At 53.7% G+C, this 9,817-nt stretch overlaps 1 protein-coding gene across 1 annotated transcript; it reads left to right on the top strand.

Moving 5' to 3' along the window:
* The first annotated feature begins 277 nt into the window (after positions 1-277).
* Positions 278-1,505, top strand: RAP2B (RAP2B, member of RAS oncogene family). The gene has a single exon (XM_033069187.1). It carries the CDS (start codon positions 325-327, stop codon positions 874-876), a length of 552 nt encoding a protein of 183 aa, XP_032925078.1. The 5' UTR covers positions 278-324; the 3' UTR covers positions 877-1,505.
* Positions 1,506-9,817: the final 8,312 nt, after the last annotated feature.

Here is a 9,817-nt window from a genome sequence, read left to right as displayed (position 1 = left end):
GGGCCGCGCGCAGCAGCCAATGGGCGGGGGCGGGCCGCCATGGGCCGCGGCAGCGCTGTCCCGCCGCCGCGCCGGGGCCGGGGCCGGTAACGGCAGCGCCGCCGCCCTCTCTCCCTCTCTCCCTCCCTCCTTCTCTTCCTCATCCCCTTCCTCCTCCTCCGCGGCGCTGCCCGGTGCCGGGGCCGTCCCGGCGCGGCTCCGCAAGGCGCGGCCGCCGCTTCCCCGCCCCGGCGCGGGGCCGTCCCTCGTCCCCTCCCTCCCTCCGCCCCGTCCCCGCCCGCCGCGGCAGCCCCGAGCGGGAGGCGGCGGAGGGAGGCGGGAGCCATGCGGGAGTACAAGGTGGTGGTGCTGGGCTCGGGCGGCGTGGGCAAGTCCGCCCTTACCGTGCAGTTCGTGACCGGCTCCTTCATCGAGAAGTATGACCCCACCATCGAGGACTTCTACCGCAAGGAGATCGAGGTGGACTCGTCGCCGTCCGTGCTGGAGATCCTGGACACGGCGGGCACCGAGCAGTTCGCCTCCATGCGGGACCTCTACATCAAGAACGGGCAGGGCTTCATCCTGGTGTACAGCCTGGTGAACCAGCAGAGCTTCCAGGACATCAAGCCCATGCGGGACCAGATCATCCGCGTCAAGAGGTACGAGCGGGTGCCCATGATCCTGGTGGGCAACAAGGTGGACCTGGAGGGCGAGCGCGAGGTCTCCTTCGGGGAGGGCAAGGCGCTGGCCGAGGAGTGGAGCTGCCCCTTCATGGAGACCTCGGCCAAAAACAAAGCCTCGGTGGACGAGCTGTTCGCCGAGATCGTCAGGCAGATGAACTACGCGGCGCAGCCCAACGGGGACGAGCCGTGCTGCGCCTCCTGCGCCATCCTCTGAGCGCCGCGGCCCCGCTCGGCGAGCGCCTTCGGCGGCGACAGGAATTCATCGTGTTGGAAATGTGGCTTTTCTCGGCGTGTACGTCTCGTCCAGTCTTGGTCATGGCATATTTCCTGACAGTGTCGGCGGCGGGCGCGGGAGCAGCCGGTCCTGCCGCCCGGGGAGCGGAGCCACGCGGGGAGCCCGGCCCGGGACAGCCCCGGGACAGCGGCGGGGAGCGGGACCCGCATCCCGGGACAGCCGCAGGGAGCGGGACCCGCATCCCGGGACAGCCCCGGGACAGCACCCGGGGTACGGTGCGCACACCCCCAGGCTGCGGTGCGGTTCTGTCCCAGATCCCCGGAGCGGTTCTGTGCCGCATCCCCCCGGTGCGGTGCTGTCCCGGACCCCGGTGCGGTTCCGTCCCGGATCCCCCGGTGCAGTGCTGTCCCGGACCCGGGTGCTGTCCCGCATCCCCCCGGTGCTGTTCTGGATCCCCGGTGCGGTTCTCACCCCACCCCCGGGTGCGGTGCTGTCCCGGATCCCCCCGGGTGCGGTTCCGTCCCGGACTCCCGGATGCGGTTCCATCCCGGACCCCGGTGCGGTGCTGCCCCGGATCCCCTGGGATGCAGTGCTGTCCCGGACCCCGGTGATGTCCCGCATCCCCCGGGATGCAGTGCTGTCCCGCACACCCCGGTGCGGTGCTGTCCCGGACCCCGGTGCGGTGCTGTCCCGGACCCCGGTGCGGTTCCGTCCCGGATCCTCGGGATGCAGTGCTGTCCCGGACCCCGGTGCTGTCCCGGACTCCCGGGTGCGGTTCCATCCCGCACCCCCGGTGCTGTCCCGCATCCCCGGTGCTGTCCCGCACCCCCGGTGCCATCCGCCCCGGCCGCTCCCCGTTTCTCTATGCAAGCGGCGGCGGAGCGGGGCCGGCCCGCCCGGAGAGTTGCACACGGAGCTGGGACTGTGAGCCGATGGGTGCTGCCAGGCTCGGGGCGCGGGCAGCGCCGCCGGTGTCCCTGGATAATGCTCTATTTTGTTTACCTGCTGTATCGGATGGGAGTTTGCAGGAGAGTGGTAGCGTGGTGGTTTTTCTCCTGGTTTGTTTGTTCGTTTTTTTTTTTTTTTTAAATCAGCTGTGAAAATGTTACAAATCTGCACAATTTTTTAGGTGTGCGTGTGTGTGTGATTTCGTTGTGGTTTTGGTTTTTCCTTTGGCGGGGGGTGGGGGGCGGTGGTGCTTTTTGTGCCGGGGGTTTTGGGTTTGGGTTGGCAATGCCTGATTTTGATGACTAGCTCTCTCAAGTGCAAAGACTTCCCATGAGTGATGCAGGGCCAACAGCAGCCCTGTGTCTGTAGAGTGCCTTCAAAACTCAGCTGTTCCAGCCGGTGCCAACCTGTGAAAGCTCCACAGAATCCCATTATCTACTACTCCAAAAACTACTTAACAGTTTCCTTGCAGTAATCACACCGAGCAAGCCAGGACAAAAGGGCCTATTGTTAGTGGAATTTATTTCTTATTTCCATCTGAGCCTTTTAACTGTTATTTCCATGTCTTGCAAGTTCGGGCTTCATTTACTTCAAATTTACAAGAATTTAGCCTTTTGGGATTTTGGGGGGAAGGGCTTTTTTTTTGTTGTTGTTTGTTCTATTTCCCTTTGATTTTGTCGTGGGATGTGCCTCCAGCCAGCAAAGAAGGAATCTTACCATTGTGATGTACCAAGAAAATTCTATCGACTGTCATTTTAATTGTGGACATGCATTGAAGAGATGTCTATCCGTTTTGAGAATTTTAATACAAATGCTGTTTCTTAGAAAACAACTTTGTGCATTGTTATGTATCACATGAAACACTGACTTCCACACAGGCTCTTAATCCAGATTTGTATCTCGGTAGCAGTGAAAGGTGGAGGGGTTGATTTAGCTAAGAGCAGCGGTTAAAAAAAGGCAAACCACAAGATTGCTGTTTTACCTAATATTTAGTCCTTTTTTTGCTGCAGGGTTTTTCTTGTTTGAGGTCCTGGCCCAGTGTGAGGCCAAGGCTGTGTCAGAGGCAGCTTTGGGCCCTTTCCCCTCCTGGAAGCAGCATGGTTTGGTGAACTTCTAAAGGTCAATCATTGATGAAATTTAGGTTTTTAGTCTCGCTGCATTATCACTTTAAAATGACAAACCAGAGCTTTTTGTTTCCTGGTTTGCAGAGGGGCTGGGCTGGCAGAGAGCTGTGCCTCCCACCAGCTGGGAGATCCAAGGAGCTGGTTTGCCTGATTTCTCCCCTCTTTGCCCCTTCTTTAAACGTGTCTGCACACAAAACCTGCAACTCTCAACTCTATTTTTCCTTCTCCCCCCTATCCCAAGCCTTGGAATTATCTCACATCTCAAAAACAAAGGTTGAGCAGTGATGTGTAAAGGGGTTTTAATCAGGCTGACTGAAAAGGAACTGCCACGATTCCTCTGGGAATTTCTCCTATTTTAAGCAGGAAAACTTTGTGCCTCAGCACTGGAAGAGCAGTGTGTAGTGTCAGTGTGATGCTACCTTCTGAAATCCCTCTGATTGAAATGAAAATTGCCATTTTGTGCTTTAGTCAGAATTGGGGGCACTTTTTGTAGTAACTACTGAAAATTTGTGAGAGGTTGTGTGCTGAAATGGTGTTTCTCCTGCTGAGAGGGCTGGAGGAGGCACCCCAGTGCTGGTCCCTGTAATACACACTTTAATTTACCCCCAAAACTGAGAACTGCTGCAGCTCATCTTCCAGAAATTCCTAAAAATCCATTAGAAGCCAGAGGACTCCCATGCTAGGAAGGCAAGGGAACAACGCTGGCAGAAGGGGTTTCTTTTAACCCAAACTGCATTGAAAGCTAAGGAAGCTTGGCTGCTGCCACATCTGCATGTCTGATGTTAAAAAGAAAAATAAATTTACATCTCAGTTACTGCCATGGTTCAGATTTGCCTTAAATTCAATGGGAATGTGCAGTTAGCACCCACAGTGTAGGTCAGTGCACTGCCAGCTTGATGTGGTTGATAAGAGCAGGTATTTATTTATTTATTGTGCCCCCCCAGGTCCCTGACATTCCCCAGTGCCTCTCCCCACTGCCTGGGCTGTGCTTGAGAATAAATCAAAAGTGGGTGCTGGTAGCACACAGCATCCAGCTGTGCTCAGCCAGCTGAGCTCTGTGCTGGGCCTTGCTCAGAAAAACTCTATTTTGGCCAAAAAAGTGCATTTGTTAAACAGTGAAGCATTTAAGCAGCCGTGGCACTGTCTGACCCGGGTTTTGAATGTATTCAGGCATTCCATGTTCTCTGTGACTGGTGAGGACAGCACAAAGTGTAGAGCTCAGTGGTCTGATCTTCCAAATACTCTGAAGTGTTTTGGTGCTTGTTAAACATAGGCCTTGTCTATAAAAAGTCTGAAAAAAATCATCCTGCTTTAACTTGACTGCGTGATGAAAGCTATATTAGCTTGGACACTTGAGGGAAATGTTGTATCAATATAAAGGTACTCTTTATTCCTTTTCCCTGTGGGAATATGTTACACCCGTGTCAATACAGAGGTGGTATATCACTCTTTTCACAGTGAGAATTGCAAATATTTACTTGTTTTGGAAGAAAAATTACATTCCCGGCCAAAATACTTCCTGACATTGCAGAAATTGTGTAAACAAGGCCTTGGTTTGAGGCTGGTCTTGTGACCACATATTTTGCTGTACATAATGATTGTATTTTTAAAAATCCGAGCTTGTTCTATTGCAAGAAAGTGTGTGTGGCATCCTGGTGTCTGTGATGTAACCGTGCTGTGTGCCCAGCCCCAGGCCCACAGCAGGCGTGCTTCTGCTCAACATGATGCTCAGGATTTGTTATCTGATGGTGCTGGAGCTGATGTGGAACTCTGTGGGATCCTGGTGGTTCTGCTTCTCTCAAAAGAATGTACGGCAAGTTGTTTGCAAAGGGCATTTTAAATAAAGGGCAGCTGGCTCTTTATGACTTCCTCATTGGGTACTCGTTGTGTGCAGGTGTTCTTGGGGGTCACAAACTCGTGTGTGCTTTCAGAATTCTGTGCTGCAGGGAGGGGCTGGGGTGCCTGGAGGGTGTGCTGGCTCCCACGGGGCCAGGGGAAGCAGCTGGAGCTGTGCTGCCACTGCAGCCCTGTCCGTGTCCCTGTCCCTGTCCCCATCCCCATCCCTGTCCCTGTCCCCATCCCTGTCCCTGCCCCTGTCCCTGTCCCATCCCTGTCCCTGTCCCATCCCTGTCCCTGTCCCTGTTCCTGTCCCTGTCCCATCCCTGTCCCTGCCCCTGTCCCCATCCCTGTCCCTGTCCCATCCCTGTCCCTGTCCCCATCCCTGTCCCTGCCCCTGTCCCATCCTTGTCCCTGTCCCTGCCCCTGTCCCAGTCCCTACTCCTGTCTCTGTCCTTGTCCCTGTCCCATCCCTGCCCCTGTCCCTGTCGCTGCCCCTGTCCCTGTCCCTGTCCCCATCCCTGTCCCCATCCCTGTCCCGTCCCTGTCCCTGCCCCTGTCCCATCCCTGTCCCCATCCCTGTCCCGTCCCTGTCCCTGCCCCTGTCCCTGTCCCTACTCCTGTCCCTGTCCCTGTCCCCATCCCTGTCCCCGTCCCCGTCCCTACTCCTGTCCCTGCCCCTGTCCCTGTCCCCATCCCCGTCCCTGTCCCATCCGTGTCCCTGCCCCTGTCCCTGTCCCTGTCCCTGCCCCTGTCCCTGTCCCTGTCCCCACCCCTGTCCCTGTCCCATCCCTGTTCCTGCCCCTGTCCCTGTCCCTACTCCTGTCCCTGCCCCTGTCCCTGCCCCTGTCCCTGTCCCATCCCTGTTCCTGCCCCTGTCCCTGTCCCTACTCCTGTCCCTGCCCCTGTCCCTGCCCCTGTCCCTGTCCCATCCCTGTCCCTGTCCCTGCCCCTGTCCCTGTCCCTGTCCCTGCCCAGGTTTGTGTTTGGCAGTGACCCAGCCCTGCTGAGCGAGCCCTCACTGCCCCCTTGGGCAGAACTGTTCTGTTCTGGTCACATCTCAGACCTGCTCTGCAAGTGTGTGAGCTCAGTTCTGAGGGGAAATGGTTTTAAATATTGATATTCACACTTAGAGCCCGTTCTGCAGTGTTTACAGCCTCGTGCAAAGTGTGTGTGTCAGGCTCTCCTTCCTGTCACCCTGCTGCAGCAGCCTTGGAGCTCCTTTCTGCAATCCAGCAGCTGCCCAACCTGCAGAACTTTGTGTTTGGGGCTGGCACTCTTTGGGAACTGTGTGCAGCAGATGAGAGGGATTTGAGAGCAATCTTTAGTGTGAAAAGCAAAATTCAAGTGAGTTGTGATGAGAAATGGAGTGCAAGTGTTGCTGGGCTGTGTGTGTTGGGGGTTTGGGTTTTTTTGTTGATTTTCTGTTTTAATTTGTGTAGGGTTTGTTAGTCTGTAATCAAAAATCTCGCTGTGTTTCCCAAGGAGGAGTCAGAGTGTGTGTGTGATGTGACTTCACTGGGGCTGGGATCAGAATTCCTCCCTTTCCACAGATGATCTCAGCTCAGTGACCTCAGTTCTGGATATTCCTTATGGAACATCACTGGTGCTGAAGGAGCCCCCCAAAAAAACCTGGTCAGTGGTGATGAGCAGAGAGGTTCCTGCAGAACAGCCATCACGTTTTCTCTGTGCTGTTTGAAATTTCTGCAGGGTTCTGCTGCCCCTGCCAGAGGTGCACAAAGCAAGAACCCAAATCCTCCATCTGCACTGTCCAGCAAGTCCCAGATCCTGCCCAAACCACTGTAAAATTACAAGTCAGTTAACCAGAACTTACAAGTCATTCAAGTAAGTCTTAAAATATTGAAAGCAGCTGTTCTGTATTGACTCTATTTTTAGTTTTGGCAGTCTTGGGTCTTCTGGAGGTTTGGGTGAAGAGCAGAGTGATCAAGAAGCCATGGCTTTGTTTTGTAGTCCTTGTCAGAGAGATTTTTAGGAAGATGGTGCCTGACATGTAACTTCAGCTTCAGTGATTTAAATCTCTTTTATTTCTACAGAGTTCTGTAAGGGAACACTGCAAAAAGGGCTCAGTTAATAGATTTGGTGTCCAGGTACAGACAGATCCCAGATGTTTCTCCTCTGCTTGACAGACCCATAATGATTGTGCAAGAAATGCTGCAGCAATGAGACCAAACAGAACGATCAAAAACATTATTGCAGTTCTTGCCTTTTGGTACAATCACGTTAATTTGTTACACTGGGGTGAAAGGGGATGTTCTAGGTTGCTTTTGAGGATGGTTGTAAATGGATTTCTGGGTGAAAACTAATCTGAAATGGAAGCTGGCTGTTCTTTCCTCTGCCTTGCAAAAGGTACAGGTTGGTATTTACAGCAGATGTCCCTTCCCAGTTTCTCATTTCTCATTTCTCATTCATCTAATTCTCTGTTTCTGTAGTGTTTCTACAGTTATCCCAATCCCAGCAACCCAGGGAACGTGTATTGGATCCACTCTTGTCCAAAGAGGCAGCCTGAAAGAGAAATCCCTGCAGATATTCCAAAAACATTTTCTGTAGAAGCATAGAATAGGCACATTATGGGGTGGGGCTGTAGGGTTGGTTATGGGGTTAGTTATGGGATGGGGCTGTGTGTGGGGTGGGTTATGGGATGAGCTGTGGGCTGGGTTATGGACTGGGTTATGGGGTGGGTTATGGGATGGGGCTGTGGGGTGGGTTATGGGGTTGGTTATGGGGTGAGTTATGGAGTGGGTTATGGGGTTGGTTATGGGATGGGCTGTGGCATGGGCTGTAAGGTGGAGTGGGTTATGGGTTGGGCTGTGGAGTTGGGTATGGGGTGGGCTGTGTGTGGGGTGGGTTATGGGGTTGGTTATGGGATGGGCTGTGGGATGGGTTATGGGGTGGGCTGTGGAGTGGGTTATGGGGTGGGTTGTGGGGTTAGTTATGGGATGGGACTGTGTGTGGGGTGGGTTATGGGATAAGTTGTGGACTGGGTTATGGACTGGGTTATGGGGTGGGTTATGGGATGGGGCTGTGGGGTGGGTTATGGGGTTGGTTATGGGGTGGGCTGTGGGGTGGGCTGTGTGTTGGGCTGTGAGGTGGGGCTGGAAGCAGGACACAGTGCCAGGCTCCCCAAGTGCCAGACAGTCTGTGGGATGGGTTATGGGGTGGGTTATGGGATGGGCTGTGGGATGGGTTATGGGGTTGGTTATAGGGTGGGCTGTGGGATGGGTTATGGGATGGGCTCTGGGGTGGGGCTGGAAGCAGGACACAGTGCCAGGCTCCCCAAGTGCCAGACAGTCTGTGGGATGGGTTATGGGGTGGGTTATGGGTGGGGCTGTGGGATTGGTTATGGGGTTGGTTATGGGATGGGTTATGGGGTGGGTTATGGGTGGGGCTGTGGGTTGGGTTATGGGATTGGTTATGGGGATGGCCTGTGGGTGAGGCTGGAAGCAGGACACAGTGCCAGGCTCCCCAAGTGCCAGACAGGCTGTGGGGCAGGGCAGGGAGCAGGGCAGATGGGCTCCATTCCTGTTTGGGGTGTAACACATCCTTTTGTGTGTGTGGTGTGGATTTACTGGGTTTTTCCCTCCTTACATTGCTAAGCAGATTCAAAAGTGCAAAACCCATTTGTCCAACGTGTGTTCTCCACCAGGGATGAGTTTGATGTTCAGGCTGAGCTTCCCTACACCACTAATCACCAAAATCTCTTTTAAGCCGTGTGGAACTCCACAGTGCTGATTGCTGCAATGTGACTCGGGACTTGGGAGCTGGGAGTGCTGAAGGGTGAGATTAGTGCCAGTTTTATCCCCTGAATGAACTGCAGCCCTATCACGCACCCCCATTTCAGATGGGGACTTTGCTGCCAACTTTTCACTGATGATTACCAAAGCTGAGATGAAAGCATGCTAACCAAGTGCTTGAGAATTGAGTTTTTAATGTTTGCAATCTTGATTTCCCTTCTTTTTGGGATACTCTGCTGCATCCCAGATCAGCTCTCTATTTTCTGCTGGGTTTCTTGTTTCAAATTTTATGTTTGCTTTAGTGTGGGTTTTCTTTTCCCTTTGGTTGCTGGATCTTTTGGTTTCTTCTTTAATTAAAGGAAAAAATAGAGAGGAGATTCACATCTGAGTTGCTGTATAGCACAAGCTGCACAGATTCCAGAAATACGTGCCATGGCTCCACATATTTTTGCAATAAAGTTTAAGGAGAGCACTGTATGTTTAAGGTATTTCCAAGGCCTGGACTCTCAGCACAGAAACAGCTCAGAAAAGATTATTTCCAAAAGAACTGGGTCAGCCTGGAGTGAATTAGAGTACAGAGATACTGAGGCATTTATTCCCTTACAGTGTTACTGTACCTCAGCCTCTCAGGGACAGTTACAGATTGCTGAGCATAAATATTTATGTATACTTACAAAGTTGTGTCTGGTATCCACAACTTGGGAAACATCCACAATTTTCTTCTTCTAGCACAGAAAATTAGGAGCTGTGTGCCTGCACTCGCTGAGTGTCAGCCCAGTAACACAGACACTGAGGGGAGTGCTCATAATTCAGCCAGTTCTGAGCACCCAAGAAGAGTTCTCTGGATTCTCTTCAGGCACTTTTGGCCTGGCACAGATCAGTTCAGCACTGCAAACCAGTGCTGGGAGCCCAGGACAGTCATTGCTGAGTCCTCAGAGGCTCTGGGGGCTGGGTTTGCTCCGTGTGCCCCTGTGCAGCTGTTCCAGATGTGCTCAGAGGCTCTGGGGCTGGGCTTGCTCCGTGTGCAGCTGTTCCAAATGTGCTCAGAGGCTCTGGGGCTGGGTTTGCTCTGTGTGCCCCTGTGCAGCTGTTCCAGATGTGCTCAGAGGCTCTGGGGGCTGGGCTTGCTCCGTGTGCCCTTGTGCAGCTGTTCCAGATGTGCTCAGAGGCTCTGGGGCTGGGTTTACTCTGTGTGCCTCTGTGCAGCTGTTCCAGATGTGCTCAGAGGCTCTGGGGGCTGGGTTTGCTCCGTGTGCAGCT

This window comes from Catharus ustulatus, chromosome 10, assembly GCF_009819885.2.
Source record: "Catharus ustulatus isolate bCatUst1 chromosome 10, bCatUst1.pri.v2, whole genome shotgun sequence".
NCBI classification, from domain to species: domain Eukaryota; kingdom Metazoa; phylum Chordata; class Aves; order Passeriformes; family Turdidae; genus Catharus; species Catharus ustulatus.
This window is presented reverse-complemented; position numbering and strand designations above follow the sequence as displayed.

Excerpts from the sequence above, each read along its gene's own strand:
- RAP2B (XM_033069187.1), top strand. The coding sequence starts at position 325 with ATGCGGGAGTACAAGGTGGTGGTGCTGGGCTCGGGCGGCGTGGGCAAG.